The sequence below is a fragment of the Pelodiscus sinensis genome, chromosome 20, assembly GCF_052426305.1.
Source record: "Pelodiscus sinensis isolate ZL-2025 chromosome 20, ASM5242630v1, whole genome shotgun sequence".
NCBI lineage: Eukaryota > Metazoa > Chordata > Testudines > Trionychidae > Pelodiscus > Pelodiscus sinensis.
In genome coordinates, this window is record NC_143071.1 from 20,583,877 (window position 1) to 20,602,487 (window position 18,611).

At 49.3% G+C, this 18,611-nt stretch overlaps 1 protein-coding gene across 1 annotated transcript; it reads left to right on the forward strand.

Annotated features, from left to right (window-relative positions):
* The first annotated feature begins 9,592 nt into the window (after positions 1 to 9,592).
* On the forward strand, positions 9,593 to 16,817 carry AANAT (aralkylamine N-acetyltransferase). Its single transcript, XM_006136481.5, has 3 exons — positions 9,593 to 10,087; positions 13,042 to 13,196; positions 15,273 to 16,817. The coding sequence occupies exons 1-3, from the start codon at positions 9,931 to 9,933 to the stop codon at positions 15,576 to 15,578; spliced, it is 618 nt and encodes a 205-aa protein (XP_006136543.1). The 5' UTR covers positions 9,593 to 9,930; the 3' UTR covers positions 15,579 to 16,817.
* The last annotated feature ends 1,794 nt before the right edge of the window (positions 16,818 to 18,611 follow it).

Genomic DNA, 18,611 nt, shown 5'->3' on the forward strand with positions numbered 1-18,611 from the left:
CAATACATGTTAGTCTATAAGGGGCCACAGGACTCCTTGTCACTTCTGAAAGAGAGTATCTACATAGCAAAAGCGCATCAAAAAAGCGATCTGCTTTTTCAAAAGATAGCGTCCACACTGAATGGATGCTAGCTCACATTTCTTGATTACTACGGATGGAGTGGTCATCAGGGCGCCTGCGCTTTTTCCTCTTTCAAAAGAACTCCCTTTTCCCTGTCCACACGTGCTCTTTTGGAAAAAGGCTTCTTCCTCATAGAAAGAGGTTTGCCAACGGTGGAAAAACCCCTCTGCTCTTTCGACTTTTTCCCCAAAAGAACGTGATTGCAGTGTGGATGTAAGTGACATTTTTTTCCTGGAAAAACAGTTGTTTTTCCAAAAAAACCTCTGCAGTGTAGACATACCCTATATTATGTATGGAAACCACTAGTGGCAGGCTCAGCAGAATGGTGCAAGACTGAGTGACCAATGGAAGAGATTTCCCCTTTGACTCTTAGAGCTGCCCTTGCAGATCAGGACTGATGGTCCTGACAGCCTTGGTTGAGGCCTTTACTTCACTACTCAGGCTTTGCTTATTTCAGAGACTCAGACTGACAGCCCTCCAGCCAGATACTGCCTTCCAGCCTGTTGACTCAGTCTCCCTACTTGGGTATTTCTTCATGTATGTCAAGGGAGAGATTTAAACACCCTCCCTTTTTGTTCCTGGTGAAAGTTTGTAAAACAAACCCCTGAATTGGAAGCATGATGGATAGTCACTAAGCTTAATCCTGCAGGTGAATTTGTCTTCCCCACTAGGTGGTGCTCTGTACCAGTGCGTCTGCCTCCTTACAGAGTCTAGTGCACTCAAAGTAGTAAGTGCATGGACCCCAGACCCTTTTTGCCGGTGACCTGCTGTGCTTATATGGGAAGCAGAATGATGCAGCAACAATTAGAGCCAAGTCCATGTCCCAAAGCTCAGATCGAAATGTAGTTTGTCCTAAAGGTGTGGGGCTCAGATTCAAATGTTTGGTGTAGGGCCCACCCAAGGGCTCCTCTGCAGCCATCCCTCTCCTCCTGCACTAGCTGGATTATACCTTGAGATCACTGGACTTAGTTCAGCTACTGGGACCCGAGAGAAAAAGCAAATGAGGCTAATTGCTCAGCGCTTGGGGAGAGGAGAACAGAGACACTCACTTCACTTCACTTCACTGGAGTCCTGCATAGAATGATATGTGAACTGGATATTGGTGTATATTGAAACTTCATCTCTTGCTTCGTTAGCCCCCTGTGTTCCCTCTGATTCATCAGTACCCCCATTTAACTGGCCCTAAGTCAGAAGAGAGGCCAGAGGTGCTGAGAGCCATTGAACCAAACTGTAAACAAACATCTTAAAACCAAACTTTGAAGGCCCAGAACTGAGCCTCCTCACCCATATTAATGGAGACAGACTGACAACTGTATCTGGCTTCTTCCCAAGGCTGATCTTCAGCTGTGCCCTGCACAATGTGTGGAGTGCATATCTCCCCCTTTCTGCCCACAGAAAAGCAGTGTTTGGAAAGAGCAGGGAAATCCAGCTAGGCAAGTGGGACTCCAAAGACATGGGTCCATGAAATTGTGACTTTCCTGCATCTGGCTGCCTCAGGCTGTGCTGCCAAGAAGAAAGCAGTGAGGTGCAGGGGCAACTTCTCCAACTACTAAGCGGTAAGACGGTGGAATCTCTAAGCCCTGCTGTGACATTACTGTGGTAACAAGCAATCAAATGATATTGGCTGCCCCATGCTGTGCTCTGTAGAAACGGATATTAGAAGTCTGGAGGAGAGTTAGAAAAGCAATCATTGGGGCAAATTCTCACTGGCATAAACTGTCACAGGATCACTGACATCAGAGATGCTGCACTAGTTCACACCAGCAGATAATTTAGCTCACTGAGCTTTATTTGGTGATAAGTTCAATTTCATAAGCAGGCAAGCTGGAGCAGTCTGGTTCATTCTAATTACACTCCACATCTGCACAGGTTATAAAGTAAAAATGCACCAAGGAAATGAAACTCAAAGTAGAAACATTACATCATCAGAACCTCTCTCACTGGCCAAACTGCCCTGTAAAGGCAAGATACTCTTCCACCACAAATCTTAAAAGCTGCTTAAATCCTCATGGGTCTCAATCATAATGCATTACAGCAGGGGAGGGAAGAAAGTTGCACAGATCATTATGACAGCCAAGACTCCTTGGAGCGGGTGGTTGAATTTATAGGTCAGTTAATTGCAAAGTGATGAGAATGAGGGATGTAATTCTTTCCTTCTCCCCCGCCACCCCAAAAAAACAAATCATAAGCTACCAGCTGGCTACGTAGCTTGACAAATGGACAATAAAGGATGGTTGCAGACAGATGCAGAAGTGCCAGCTCTGAGCCCTTTGAAGATGCTGTGGGCGCTGCTAAATATGTAAATATCTGTAATTTGCCAGTGCTCTGATGCTGAGGTTTTGACCCCTCCACAGCTGGCAGACAGTGACAAGGAGAAATGCCCTGTTCAGTTTAGCTGTAATGGGGACAGGCTGGTTATTGTTAGTGCTATTTGCTGAAAGGTTTATTTTTTATTGGGTGAGTGTTTGTTGCGTTGTACTTCTGTTTGGATTAATACTGAAAAGAAAACCAGGACTTAGCCTTAGGGTAACTGAGTGAGACTTGGAAGTTGGGCACATCCTGACCTCTTCCAGATTTACTTTAACCGCATAAAGAGCCAAGTTCTGCTCTTTGTTATTCCCATTTTACATCAGTGTTACACTAGTGACTTTAATGAAGTCACTTCACTTTTACATCACTAATTCCAAACAGGATCTGGCCCATAAAGTCATTGCTGATAACAAAGGAAGGTACCAGCAAGGTTATCTTGTGTCTGAAATATTTGCTACCATCTTGTATTTGCCTCAGCTAGGGCAAAATCCTGATGGCTTTACTCAGCCATAAAATCTCACTGCAGCCTGGCTCCTTAAATCGTAAGACCCTCAGAGCAGAAACTTTCGGTCAGATTCTGATTTTTCCTTAAGGGTAACTCTATAGACCTCACTGGAGTTACTCCAGATTGACACCAGCATAAACGGGAGCCACCTCCAGCCATTTATCTCTGAGTTTAGTAAAGCACCTTGTAGACTGCTGCTGCTGCGTACGCAGTTTTAGTGTGAAAACAGCCCTCCTGCCTCAACTGGTAGTAATTTCCTGATGCATGTCTGTTCGCAGTCCAAGCTCAACAGCATGTTCATGGTTCTGCTTTCCTAGGGCTGCCCCAAATTCTGATCCCTCGTGCTGGTTTTACACCAGGCTGACTGCAATGGCTTCAGTGGTGTTATCTTTTCACGTAAGCAAGAAGAAACACAGACTCCTTATATTTCATTTTGCAAGTCCCATGAGTCCATTTCTTGCTTTGCTAGGGATTAGCAATGTAAGTCATTCCACAACATATTTACCTACAGACAAAACCCATCAATTGACTGGAAAGCTAAAAGCTCTGCTGAGAATACTTATTAAACCCATGGGGTCAATTGCAGCTCCAATTTGTGATGCAAGTGGGTGCAGCTGCACCAAAAGCAATGACATTACAGCTGCTTTCACCATGCTGGATTTTAGCTCATTGAAGGGTCTTATGCAACCCCTATTCTCTGTCTGTCAGGGTTGAGAATGACAACCAGGGATGGCTCATTTGATGATTCTCTGTTCTATTCATTCCCTCTGAAGCACCAGGCATTGGCCAGTCAGAAGACAGGCTATTGGGCTAGACGGACCTTTGGTCTGACCCAGTCTGGCCATTCTTATGACTTCAAATGGATCTAGATCTGACCCTCCTTGCATTATATAGTGATGTGTTATTTCATGTTTTCTAGCTCTTCACCTAGTTATTGGGTCTAGCTACTTGGCCACCTGAGTTGTGCAAGCAACTCTGAGTATCTAGCAATCAGCTAAAATGCTTTATCCCCCTGCAGACACTCAAGCCAGGAAAGAAAAGCCTCATCGGATGCTTTTGCTGGCATGTCACCTTAAAGCCTCTCACCTCTCTCTGTGACTCAGCAGGGTTTATAAACGTCTTACTATTTTATCACGTGCTCTGTACATAACAAATATATAAGCAAGAGCTTCGTAAATCACAGCAAAGTAAAAGCAGTAGGTAGGTCAAAACTCACTGCTGCCTGTTTTCTCCTCTGGCGGTAAGACTGCAAGACCAGACCACGCCATCTAGAGGAACAACTCTGGCATTCTTACAAGAAACCCTGTTTCATACACGCACACAGGTAATTAATTGTCTGCAACTTTACTGAAATGTGTGGTACTGATTTTCTAGAGTGGAAAGCAGCCTGTAAAGAGGCCATTCTGTTCTCCATAGAATTGCATTTGGTGCGCTGTCTTGTAGTGCAAGGAGCTTTGTTACATTAAAATGTGTATGCATAGACATTGATTAGAATGTGGATCCCATGGTATTCCCCCAGCCCCTGCATCCATCCCAAATCTGAGCGGGTGGAGTCTTGGCGCTGAAAACCCCACATTTTGGAATAGACAGCGCTTTGCTGCAAGAAGAATTTTCAGACCTAAACTTATGGTTTGTGATGCAAACAAACCCTCATTGTTTCCACACGACCTGAGCATTCAAAGACCAATCAAAATAGATTTACATACTAGACTGGAGAGAACATTGGTTTCAGTTGCCTGTCAGTGTGTGCTTGAGCAGATGAGCACATACATCTCCATGGTTTGTATGAATGTTTAGATTCCTTCGGCACATGAATGTGAGGGATCTAATATTTGCATGTTCAATCTTGGGCAAGTCACTTCATTGCCGCATGCCTCCGTTTCCCGAAGGTTGACATGGGAGAATGATCGAGATGAGTGCGAAATGGTTTCCCCATCCCATGAAAATTAGAGATTGGGAAAAGTAGTCAGTCTGAATTGTAACAAAAAAGGGCAAGATCCTGAAAAATTTAGCAAACTGGAAATCCTTAAAAAATGGAAGTGTTTCTTTTTTAAATTTAAAACGGTCAAAACAACATTTTGAAATGCTCAAAAACCATTTATGTTAATTAACTTATTTCAAAACAGGTAATTTCAAACCAGAAAATCAAAAGGAAAAACTAAAATAAAGTAGCCTTTTTTAGTGTGTCTGACTTTTGCCCGGCGTAGATGGTCCCTAATAGTGATCTTGGATGGATTTTTTTTAAAGCTGCCTGGCAGATTTAGCTATCAGATTCCCATTAATTTCTATTGGAAATTGGATGTCCAAATCCCTTAGTTGGCTTAAAAAAATCCCATCCCCTGTGTATAAAGGTCTATGATACAGTAGACCCTCAGTTAAACACCAGAGTTACAAACTGATCAATCAACCACACACTCCATTTGGAACTGAAATTACAGTCAGACAGCAGCCGAGACAGCACATCACAGGATGAAAACATTGATGTATATTTTTCAGTCTAAAGTAACTTGCATTGCATCCTCTGGAGTATCTCTGATTGGACCATGAATCACCCTAACTAGTTAATCCAATCAGCAGTAAGCCGGGCTCCATCTGATTCACTAGTAAATCTTAAATACTCTCCTAGTAGTTTGGCCATTGCTATATTTCACCCTAGTCTCTGTCCCAACAAAGGAACATGAAATATCCATTTCTAAAATGATCTTTAGAATTAATCAAATTAGCACAGGGAGGCTCACAGGCCTTATTACAATCACATCTTGATGAATAGAAGTAACTCCTGAAGGCCAGTATGAGAGAGGAGTTAAATCATTAGCTGCATTCATACACAGAAAAGACTCTCACTATTCTAGCTGATCAGGGCAATAAATACAATTTTAATCAGATGAATATTGGAATACAATGATTTTAAAGAGTTTAAATGAACTTGATGGCACCTGGCTGAAAGGGGCACAGCTGAAAGGACTGTGGAGCAGAGAGAAGACATTAGGGTTATTGTCTACACTGGTGCAATTTTGCACCAGAAGAATGCAAATGATGCTAAGCATGGAATATCGCCGAGCCTCATTTGCATACCTAATAAGCCACCATTTTTGCAGAAGAGGCTCTTGCGCCAGAAGAAAAACCCTCTTGCAGAATGCCGTTATTCCTGAAAATAATCAGCGTAATGGCATTGCGCAAGAGGGTTTTTCTTGTGCAAGAAGGGGCAGTGTAGACAGCTCCTTCTAGCGCAAGCGCCTCTTCCGCAAAATGGCGGCTAATTAGGTATGCAAATGAGGCTCAGCGATATTCTACGCTTAGCCCCATTTGCATACTTCTGGCGCAAGATCAGTGTAGACATAGCCTAGGTGTTCGTTCATAGCCTAAGCAAGTGTTCAATACTTGTGACTTAAGAAAAGGATAATGGCACATGAACATTTTTGCAGTTCTCATACTTCAAATTCAGAAGGAGAAATTCTGGGCTCATTGAAGTCAATGAGCATTTTGCCTCTGATTTCAGTAGAGCCTCACCCTCTGTCCTCAGCAGTCAGAGTGGAAAGGCTATCACCGCAGGCTTCCACAGTTCCTGTCATGTCTAAAAAAGACTTCCGGGATCTATGAAAGTCCGTGTCCTAATCACTCTCAGCTGAGCTCTCCTCCAGCTCTCCCTTCGCTCTGAAGAGCACACTCCCTGCATGCACACACACACACGTCACACTGTCAGAGTTTGCTTCCAGAACTCAGACGCATTTGTGGAGAGACTGCATTAAACAACCCCACTGCCGCCCCAGACCTTGGTAAATCTGGCAATTTGATGTAACTAGAGAAAAAGCAGCACTTTAATACCACCCCCGTGCAGTCCTGCTTTTGATGCACCATGTCTGCTGGCAGTGCTTTGCTTTGTTATTTCGGCAAATCCTACTAGCTTGTTGCCAGTCTATAATCTGGAGGGGAGGCCAGCACCTGTTGAACAATAGTCTTTGGTGACCTGGTCTCATTTCCTCACATGGGTTGTAGTGATCCCTTACAATATTCAGCTGGCAAATAATTCTGCCTGTGGGAGAAGTGATTTGCAGAAGTTTGTGCTGTCTTCCTGCACATCTGTGTCTAGTCTCATGACGATATGAGGCAGGTTTACTAATTGGGCTTGAGCTCTCTCACCACCACACATGAAGCTAAGGCAGCTCCCAGCAGTAGGTTTTGAATCCAGATCCAGGTTCAGGGCTATTCCAACCTCGGGATTTGGTTGGACCATCTAAGGTAGATCCTGCCTGGTGTTATCAGGCAGAACAAGCTGGGGCTAGTCACTTGGGAGCTACAGTTCAGCCTCAGTAAATAATTCCCTTTGTATGCACCAGAGCCAAGGCTTGTCTCCTCTGGAGGAGAGACTCTGCAAGCCCTGCTATAGCTCAGTCACACATGGAGCATGGGTTTTGTTACTGACAAGGTCTTATCAAACTACAGTAAAACTCCAATTGTCCAGCATCCAATGGTCCGGCACTCCCAGTTTGTACCGGGCTATTGGAACCCGGAAGTGCTCCAGCCAGCTGAACAATTGGAGCTGCTCTGCCCTGGCTTCCCCAAGTCCGCTGCTGCTGAAACTGACCAGCGGCTGACTTGGGGAAGTGGGGAGCAGAGCAGCTGGGGTGCTGGGGTGCTGCCAGGTTGGTCCCACAGCACCGTCCCCACCCATGCTGCGTTGTTCCCCGCCGATCCCCCACCCCACCCCAGACCCTTCATAGTCTCCCTTTCGGTACTCCGGCATATCTGATAATCCGGCACCCCCTGGGTCCTAAAGGTGCTGGATTATCAGAAGTTTACTGTACCATGGGAATTTATCAGCCCAGGCCTAGGGTTGCCAGATACTTTACAAAAATCCCGAACATGGCAGGAAAAAAAATTGGTTGAGAGAAACAGAAATGGGGAGCCAGATTTGTTGAGCAAAACGAAAAAGGCGCTGTGCCTTTAAATATCCCCGTGCTCCTCACCAAATGCGGCAGGGGAAGAATGTCCCCACTGGCCTTCTGTCTGAGAAACAGAAAATACCAGACACTTTACATATCCGGTATTTTCTGGGTTTTTTTTAAACTGGACAGAGACCAGAAATAACAGTCTGTCCGGGTGAAAACCGGACCCAGGCCAGGTATGTATGATATCTATGTGGCCTCCCCTACCTCCGCTTACAGAATCCTATGGCTGGAAGAGACCTCAGGAGGTTAGAGAGTTCAACCTTCTGCTTAAAAGGAGGTCCGATCCGAACTAAATCGCGGCTAGTTAGCTGCATTTCCTGCTGCACTCCTGTCTTTCCTTCGACATCTAAATTAGATTGCTCCTCACCTAAGGGTCCCCTCAACCAGCTACATCAAAGTACTACGGCTTTGTCTCCCCACCTGCTGGGTGTTGCACCAGCTTAGCTAATGCATGTTAGCTATCTGATTGCAAACCACACACTTTTCCTAGTGCAGGCACAGCGACACAAAGTACAGCAGAGGCTAAGCTGGTGTAATTTATCTGCTAAGGGGCTAGAAATAGATGTACATCATACCAGCTTAAACTTCTCCCAGCATTTGGCCCACATTGGCTACTGTGTATACACTCGAGAAGCTCAGCAAGCTCTCAGGAGAAGTCCAGGTAGGTTGATCAGCTCTACAGATGAGTTGATCAAAATCCGAGATGCTGCTCAGAGAGCACCAAGGAAGCCACCCGAACTAGCGGCTGGGGAGGTTTCTTTGGTTGCTCCCTGAAGTCGCTGGTGTATAATTAGACCCAGTGGTAAACAACAGCTGCAGACACATTCCAGCATGTCTCCCCAAGTCTGAGCAACCACTGAGACTTCCCCTTTCTTGCCGGTAACTGAAAACCACAGAGCTAATGCCAGCGTCTGACCCTGCCCTCACTAATGAGTCATTTGTTGACTCTTCTTGCCATGGACAATCTATCCGGGAAGCTGCTAACAGACACCGTACAAGCCGGATGCTGGACAAGCTGTAGCCTGGGAGATTCAGGAGACAGCTTGTACCCATGCAGACTGTATCTGTTCCCATGGATTCTCTGCCCGGGCACATCACATTTGCCCAGGCCTACGTGTGCCCTCCAGCTGCAGTTCATCAGTACCACAGGGCTTCTCTGCTGGGCTGATGGTTTCTCCGTACAGTGGCACCCTCTCCAAACTCCCGAGTTCTCCCTACGACAAAGAGCCTCAACAAATCACTTGCTCTGCATGTCACCCCTCCACTTCCTCCTCTTCCCAGGGGAGGAAAAGCGCTGGGCTGTGAGCCCCTCTGTTCAGCTTGTTAACACGATTACAGTAAGAGCTTCCCAGAAAGCAGAGGATTGGCTTGACAGCATTAAGGGCCCAATCCTGCAAGCTGCTCCGTGTCTCCTGCAAGGTGCTCAGCTCCCACCGAAGCCAGGGTGAGCGGTGGGTGCTCAACACTCAGCAGGAGCCTCAGCGCTGGGCAGGACCAGGCCCTAAGAGTGATTGAGGCACCAGATCCAGCTCTCTGGTGACCTTAGCGCCACCTTCCCTCTCTCTGCTCACGTCAGCGCATTAACCCTGCCTCTCTCACCACTTAACCCTGCTCGCTGCTCCCCAGGCTCTCAGAGCCATTTCTCGTCCCCCAGCTCTGTCATTATTGCTCTCAGCCTCGGTCATCAGGTGGCTGGCTTTTGTTCCTACCCTTCAGCCGGCTGGTGGGGGCGGTTGTTTTTGTGATCCTCCCATGCCAGAGTCCCATCTCCGTGACCAGAGGTCCCCCACTTGCCTTGTGATGGCAATTATGTCTGAGAGCCTGAGCGGGTCTGCGCTGAGAGGCTGGGTGGGCCTACAGGCTCTCAGGGCACAGCCTGCATATATAGGGAGGGAGGGAGGCAGGCCACCTAATCCAGTACGTGCTTGGCAGGTATTTTTGGCAGATCACTCTGGAGAAGATTTACTGAAATAGCCACTCGCTGACGACACCAGTGGCCAAAAGGAGGAGACGTTTGCGGAGGACGCCAGAAATAAAGGAGGAGGATGTCCGTGATCAGCGCCTTGCCTTTCCTGAAGCCCATTCACCTGCAGCCTCTACGGAGCTCCCCGGGCCGCCAGCGCCGCCACACGCTGCCTGCTAGCGAATTCCGGTGCCTCTCCCCCGAGGATGCAATCAGCGTATTTGAGATTGAGAGAGAAGGTAAGAGCCCTCCTTCCCCACTAGCCCCCTGCCTTAGTTCTGCTCGGCCAAAAGCCACGGTACTGCCCCGGGCCAGCACTGTTGTGCAAGTGGACACGCTTCTCTGTCTGTAGGGGAGCAGGGCTGGGCATCCTACAATTACGAACAGCTAAGAGTCGTTACAGTGTCTGCCTCAGAAGCTGGACCCCGAAAGGCTTGAGAGAGCTAAGTAGATAGCAATGGAGGAAGAAGTGGAAAGAGGAGTGACCCATTTACCCAGCATCCTTAGGTCAGATCGGTTACAAGCTCCAGGGTCCCTGTTTTGCAAATGTATTTGAAAACTCACCGTCTCCCTCTTCCCACAAGCAGAGGGAGAGTCAGAGGTGGAGGCAGCATTAGGGAGCTGGAAGCAAGGTGTTATATAGTGGAACTCATTTAAAGGGGCCCATTCCTGGCCCCATTGGAGTCAATACCAAGATTCCTACAGCCACCCCAAAGTCATCTGTATTCACATACCAGCACCACTCTCCAGCAAGGACCACTCTCTTGCAGCCTGCACCTTGGTTACACGGGAAAGCACGTGGCCCTCATTCTGCTCTGGGAAGGGCTTTTTGCCATAGCAGGTGATTGGGCCAGATCCCACTGGGGACAAATAACTTTTCCCCCTCATCGTGGAGTGTTTCCCCCTCGCTTGCTGTGCACACCTGACCTGGAACACTCAAGCCAGCTGGGAATCAAACGTTAGTCAGAACAAACATTTCAATCTTCAAACCCTAGAGTTAGAGCAGTGCGTATTGGAGCCCAAGGCATTGCAGCTAGTTTAGTTATTCTCAGGAGATCTCGGGTTTGCAAAACCTGTAAGCCCTGGGCTGTATCGCCCCTCAGGTCTGGGCCGAGTTTGGTCCTTTGTTCTCTCCTATGATACATTTTGAAGGAATAGCAGCAAACTCGCAAGAGTAAGTCTGTGTGGCAGTGGCCAACAGCAAGAGACAGCAGAGCTAACCCCTCCCTTGGACACAGCATGTGGCAACAAGACCAGATTCTCCACCATCATCTCATTTATACCTCCTGAAGGGGGAGCACAGTGGCTGTAAATACGGCCGTGCCGATCTCACTTGTGCCGATATAAATGACTGCATGAGAAACGGGGCAGTGGAGAAGCAGGCCTTGAAATGGAAGCTGGAAGGGGCTCAGGGCAAAGAGAGATACAGTGATTTCCAGAAGGCAATAGCCCGTCCTGCATTCCCAAGCACAAAGCTCAGACTGCAGATGCTGAGGCGCCTAAGCGCAAGCTGGGGGCAGCTAACTCCTAGTTTGGGTTGCCCTCAACAAAACTCCCTACACTCCCACTGGGCCTATGTTTTCAGGGCACAAGTTCCTCAGGCCCCCGTATTTCTGCCTTTAAGCATGTGCGCTGCTGCTTTACCCTAGACGCATCCTGCCTAAGCCCCACAGCAATTCAAGAACCAGGGAAAGAGGCACCTGGGCTGGTAAGTTCGCTCAGAGGCTGCTTTCTGGGGCAGGTCCCACTCAAATCTGTCTGGAAGAGGGGAGGTGGTGGCACTGCTCACAAAATCAGTCCCAGGCGTAGGCCAGAGAGAGACAAGGACTCTGTAGCCCAGTGGGTAGAGCATGGCTCTGAGAGGTAGGAGACTTCCAGCTGTTTGGTATGGCACGAGGCAGGCTCCCCCACCTCCAGGCTGCTCCTTGCCATCCGCAGATCACTAGCAGAGACTGGCAGCTACCTCAGCTGCAACGCCCCGACATCAGAGCCAAGCCGGGTTTAGCACTCTGCTCTCATCGGAGGCACCTGCAAACGTCAGCAGGAGGCTCCACTCTTAGCATGCTGGCTTTGTTGATCCCAGGGCCAGACCACCCATCTTCCCCCTTCCTTGTAGAGACCCTCGCTGGCTAATTCATTGTTGTGGGCTGCTGTGCACGCTTGTGATTGTCACCCTCCTTGACTGAATTAACCTCATTATCTCCAGCCTGATTCTGGCCTGCATATTTATTTATACCTGCCTCTGGAAATTTCCACTACATGCATCTGACGAAGTGGGTCTTTGTCCACGAAAGCTTATGCTCCAACACTTCAGTTAGTCTATAAAGGTGCCACAGGACGTGTTGTCACTTTTGCAGATCCAGACTAACACAGCTACCCCTCTGATACTTGTGATTGTAAAGGCTCCTAAAAATTAGAATTAGATACTAGACGTGGAAGGGACCTCAAGAGGTCATGAAGTCCTGTCTCCTGCACTCACAGTAGGATCCAGTACCATCTAGATCATCCCTGATAGACATCTATGTAACTTGCTCTTAAATACCTCCAGTGGTGCTGTGGGCTTCAGTGTTGCAACATCTACATCCCTGTATCGATCCCAAACTACTTCTCCATCTATTGATTGTTTCCCAGGTAGCAAGAATTAGAATTTCAGGACTAGTGTTTCCCAACTCAGTTAGCAAGAACTTTGAAACTATATAAATATCCATGATGGTTTTAAATTGAGGCCCAGTGCTGAAGGAGTGACTCGGAAGCCCCCCTCCTCCCCCGGCTGGAGAGAGCCTTAAAGAAGTGTCCAGGTTCAGTGAGGTACCGATCAGGGAACAGTTTTCCTGCTAGGGAGAGCCCAGGGCTTTACTTCCTCAAGTGGGAGGGGCCAAACTTCTAAAAAGGAAGCAGCTTCCACAAGAGGGGTGGGTGGGAAGGACAATCCCAGTCCTTTCTGGCCAGGTCCTTGTGGCTTCTCCCACTGGAAGCAGATCAGCTAGAGCTACAAAAAAAGTTCTGATCTGGAGTCAAACTTTCCCAAAGCCTGAGAGTGGCTGGAGCCAGGACTTCAGTTCACACCTCGTGTTTGCTGAGCTAATTCCAGTTCACCATCACAATTACGAGGGACTCCCAGCCTAGGGGAGGCTGCAGCATAGCACCCAAGAGACTGTTCCTTCTTGACAGTCTTGTTTTTGTGTTTCTCTAGCATTTATCTCGGTTTCCGGCGACTGCCCCCTTCACATGGATGAAATTCGCCACTTCCTGAACCTGTGCCCCGAGCTTTCGCTCGGCTGGTTTGAAGAAGGCCGGCTCGTGGCTTTCATTATTGGATCCCTCTGGGACCAGGAAAAACTCAGCCAGGTAAGAACCAGCTTCTGTTACTGCTGCTGGGCTGTTTCCTTTCCATGCTGGAGGGGGAGAGGAGGGCACCCGAGCTTTGAGACAGGAGGCTGGAGTGCACATAGGCCTGGCTGTGGGTATTGAGCATCACCACTGCCTCCAAGGGATCCGTTGTGACCGTGGGCCATGCTGAGCCCCCAAGTGCAGAGCAGCAAAGTGGGGGTGGTTCCACCCATGAGCCACATTTCCATGTAGTTCAGACAGGCAGGGGAGGCGCCATTCTCTCCAGCTTTGAAGCCATGGTTCAGCCCTGTTTGCCATTGGGCTCTTCGTTTCACACCCCCCCACAGCTTCTGGGGCAGCAGGGCTTTGGCTAAGCGCCACAGTAGCATGCCCTGTAGTAGGGATGTAACAGTGTCAGCAAAAGCGTATAGGTTAATGCTATAGACTAAACGCATTTCCCTCTCCTCCCCACACCAGTACACTTTTTAAACAGGCTGGCAACCGGCCCGATTCAGTCCTGACTAGTGCCGGGTCCAGGATCTACCCCCGCTGTGGCTCTGCATTTAAAGTGTATTAGGAGCCGGGCAGGCAGGGTCCAGGAGCGCAGCGCAGACCCACCCTAGGCAAGGGCTGCTGTCACCCTGCACTGCTGCCTCTCTCAGACGTAGCAGCACAGGGTGACAGCTAGCCAATCCGCCAGGAGAGTTGCCTTCAGACCAGTTCCTGCCTGACACCCTATGAAATGGCAGGGGGCTCCTTGGGAGTGAGGCGCACTGGCTGCTAGCCCCACCCCCAGGGACTATAGAATAGTCGACTAACCGATAAGAATTCATGAGGTGACTCAACTATTCAATTAACCGATATTTAACATCCCTAGTCTAGTGCTCCTTGTGTATACGACTCCCCTTTCCTCCGGCCTAAGGTTGCTGCCTAGCACTGGAAACGGGCAGCAGCCAGCCATGCCGGGCGCCCGGGGGAGGTGGAGGGGGCAGCTCTGCACTCCCAGAAGGGGCGGTCGGCACCACCCGGAGTGTGCTACGCTAGCCTCCCCTTCCAACTCTTACAGGCCCCCACAGCGCAGGGCCTCTGCTGCCCCAGGCAGCCCCAACAGCTATGCAGGCTCCCTCGGTGATTTAAAGTGCCCGGGGCTCTGGGCATTGCTGCACCCTTTTAAACTGGCAGGCCCCAGGGTAGTTGTCCTCTTTGCCCGCTCCCCAGTCAGCAGCAATTTTCCTTCTTGAAGTGGATACTACTGAAAACCGAGAGTCGACCGACGATCGATTAACTGCAAACCAAACAGGGCTATTCTCCGAGTGACAAACGCACATGCAGCTGACTCAGCCACTCTCCTCTGCAAAACGCTTTGCTTGTAGAAACTGATCAGTTTGCAATGTGGAGCAAGTTCACTCCCAAAGAGACGCAGGTCTTGCAGCACTAATTGCTACAGGGTAACTCATTTCTTTTACGTCTTTGGTATCGAATATACGAGGCACGTTGCAAACATGTTTAATATTAAAAAGCCTCCTTAGAATTACAAGTAATTAAAACTACAAAGGGCCCCAGAAGCTATGGCAGAAGGAACGCTCTCCAGTCAGAGCAGGAAGCTAGGAGGCGGGACTCCCAGGAATATTCCTGGCTCCTTCCCTGCCCCTCTGGAAGCCTGGGCAAATGCCTGATTTTCAGAAAGGGCTAAGCAGCCACAGCACCAGTTAAAACCATTTGGAGATGGGGACAGGGGAGGTGGGGACTTGGAGTGTATCACCTCTGGACAATCCACCCCTAACCTGTCCATGCCTGTTTTCCCCATGAAGCAGGGATGACACTACCCGTGCGGTGTGCAGGGGTATGGTGAGCCATTGGGTATTGTCTGCCAGGCACTCTGTGCTTGGCTAATGTCTCCAGAGAAGGTCAGTGGCTTGGACGAGAGCTGCAGCTGGTGTGCGTGCGCTTACTCCCACGGAGGCTGCTCATTCACACCAGCGGCAGATCTGGAGTGACACCTGCAGCTCGGCCAGCTGAACATGCTCTCTAGAGAATCCTCCAGCAGGGACCGACCCGCCATCTGCCAACACACTTTGCTCTCTCCCCTGGCAGGACGCACTGACTCTGCACAAGCCCGGTGGCACCACGGTGCACATCCATGCGCTGGCCGTGCACCGCACCTTCCGCCAGCAGGGCAAGGGCTCCATCCTGATGTGGCGCTACCTGCAGTACCTCCGCTGCCTGCCCTACGTGCGGCGGGCCGTGCTGATGTGCGAGGACTTTCTCATCCCCTTCTACGAGAAGTGCGGCTTCAGGGTGCTGGGCCCCTGCCAGGTCACTGTGGGCTCGCTTGCTTTCATAGAGATGCAGTACCCCGTGCGGGGCCACGCCTTCATGCGCAGAAACAGCGGCTGCTGAGATGGCTCCTCCCCCAGCTTCAATGCTTCTCAGGCAATGGTGGGGCAGAGACCCAAGTCCAGAAAGACAGAGCTGAGCAGCAGTAGCTGCTCTCTGTACGAGCAGACCCCGACTTGCTGCTGACTTGTGTCCCATGTCCCAGTTGGCTGCCTTTTATCTAAGGACTCCAGGCCCATCCCACTGGCCTCCACACTGGTCCCAGCTGTCACTTACAGATGTGGAGCAAAAGGCACCAGAATCACCCAGGCCTCTTGTCCAGCCCACAGCTCAGCCGGCAGGTTGCCTACAGCTACTGCTGCTGAATTTGACCTCCCCTGGATAGCTCCTGGCTTTAAAAGTGGCACGGGGGGAGGTGGGGGGAGGGAAGAGGGTGACAAAGCTCCAATAGCATGTTATGCTGTTCAAAAGGGGGAAAACATTGCCTGAGAAGCTGCACCGCCTGGATCAGTTCATGGATTCTGTGTTTTTGTTCTTTGTCAAATGTTCCAACGCCAACGCCACAAGGCAGGGCACATGCTCCACTGTGGCCACCTCTCATGCTCTCTGCTGGGAAAAGCTGTCCACACCTTCTCTCACTAGCTGCTCGCTGCCATATTCTGCTGTGATGCATTTAATGGAATCCGTGCTCACGCCTTCTGTACATATGTAAGATACATTCTGCTCTGCTAGGCTCCAGCAAGCCTCCCCTGCCTCGCCTTCCTACTGTTACAGGCTGACAACTAGTGGAAGCGTGAGAATGCTACATTATTATGAGACCAGTGATGGCACCCATCACTGCTCCAACAGACTAGGGCACCAACTTCCAACCCAACATAGGAGATGCGGTCCAAAATCCACAGCGTGTACACAGTCTAAGGAAAACCAAATAGGGCGTGGAGCAAATGCTCTCTAAGAAGCCCAGTAAGGCGACTTCATCACTAGATAGACATCCCCATCAACTCCCATCTCCAAAGAGTTATAAGGGGTAGAATTCTCAACAGACCTTTTAAGGTACCTTTGTGGTCCCTATCTAGAGAAATCCAAAGCACCCATGAAAAGTCATACACGTCAAATTAATCCAATAAGCATGCAAGGGTTTGCAAAATCCCAAAGTGGCAACATCACTTGGTTTATTTCTTAAAAACAAGGGGGTAGGTACATCATCCTTCGTGGACCAGTGCTGTGTGTAGACCAGAGCTCCTAGCTTATGCCATCCTAGTTCACTGGAAATATGAAAGTTCCCGGGGCACACTGCGCTGTTTGTCAGTTCTTTTGTTAATCAGCAAATAAAGAGTTTATTTGTTGTGTTTTCTAATTGGGTTGTGTGTGTTTTCCTGGTCACTTGTCCTACCTGGACTTAAGATTTCAGTCAGAACAGTTTTCAACGGAATTCAACAGCCTGCACCAGAGTGGCACAAAGGGAGTGGCAGTTTGCTTTGCACATTTGAGAGGCTACATCCAAAAGCCAGTGGCCCACAAAGCATCTTCCCCCTTTTAGCTATGGGAAGGTTGGAAATATCCAACATGAATGCACAAGGGACAGAGGATTTTAAAGCCCCCAATAACCTGAGAGATTATTGCTGCTGGGATCATGTGGAATAACAGCCCTGCACTCTCTAGTTTGGGCTCTCACAGAGCCTAGGAGGCCATCATCGAGAGATGTGCTGCCTTTCTTTTCCACAGAGCCCCATCTGCTTTCCAAGGATGCTCAGCACCTTCCTATCCATCCTTCGCAAGAAAAGCCAGGTCACTTGTCCTGCCTGGACCTAGACTTCATTCAGAACAGAGTTTTAAACCAACCTGGTCCCAACAAGCATCCACAGCAGCAGGAAGGTGGCAAGAGCCGTCTTGTGCAGGACAGGAAAACCAGCAGGACAGATCAGAGCACCCTCGTAGGACGGTGCTATCAGCACGTCACACACAGCAACACGTGTACACCGGCCGCCAGAGGGGCTCAGAGTATCTAGCTCTCCCACACCAGGGAAGGCCTTTTGCATACTCCCTACTGGGGCAGTTGGAATTTAAAGCAGGAACACACGATTTCCACCCATCCCACCCCACCCGGTCCTGCTTGCCCTCTGGAGTTAACCCAGCCTCTCCCCCTAGCAGGGGAACTAGATGCTAGAATATTTTGCCATTATCATAAGTGTTGGCTAGGAGTGTTGCTTTTGTGAACCTGAGACCAAAGCCCTAGCAGGGCTGGAGTTATGCCAGCAAGAGTCCCCGAGCTACGCTGGTGAGAGCTCTCTTGGCACAAGCAGGCGCTGCCTGTATAGGCAGTATCTATGCTAGGAGCGTTTGCTGGGCCTGTATTAAGTGACAGCTCTGTTCCTGCCACTCAGCCCATTTACCACACGAATCCCAGGACAGTTGCTGGCTTTCTTGGCCAAGGCAGAGTCTGCAGGCCCCAGCATGGAATTCAGACAGGATACAGGTCTTGGGCAGGCTCTCTGCAAAATACAGGAATTGGCCAACTGCTTGGTCCCAACCACTTAGAACAGGCTTCTCTTCTGGGTGAAGCCTCCCCTAGGGAAGGATGCTGCAGGAGCAGACACTGCTGTTCCAGTGAAGTCAAAGCAGGCAGCAGTTAGAGCCTGCATAGGCGAGAGGGGAGATGGCAGCAACAGGAAGAGGCACTTGGCACTAGCCAGAGCTACGGGTAGCTCCATGTTTCACTACTCAAGGCAGGTTTGGGTTTGGGGCTGCAAGCGCTACCTAATGGACACCACAAACCGCTCGAAAGGCACATGGAGTTTGTCATTTGAATATGCCCTTTGATTGTCTCTAAGCACCAGAATTCAGTTGCTCATTAAATTTCACTACAGTGCAGGTTACCATATGAACGGCCAGACCAAAGGTCCATCTAGCCCAGTATCCTGTCTGCTGACAGTGGCCAGTGCCAGAGCCCCAGAGGAAGTGAACAAACAAGTAATCATGTGATCCCTCTCCTGTCATCTGTTTCCAGCCTGAAAGAGGCTAGGGACACCATTCCTACCCATCCTAGCTAATAGCCATTGACAGACCTAACCCCCATGAATTTATCCAGCTCTTTTT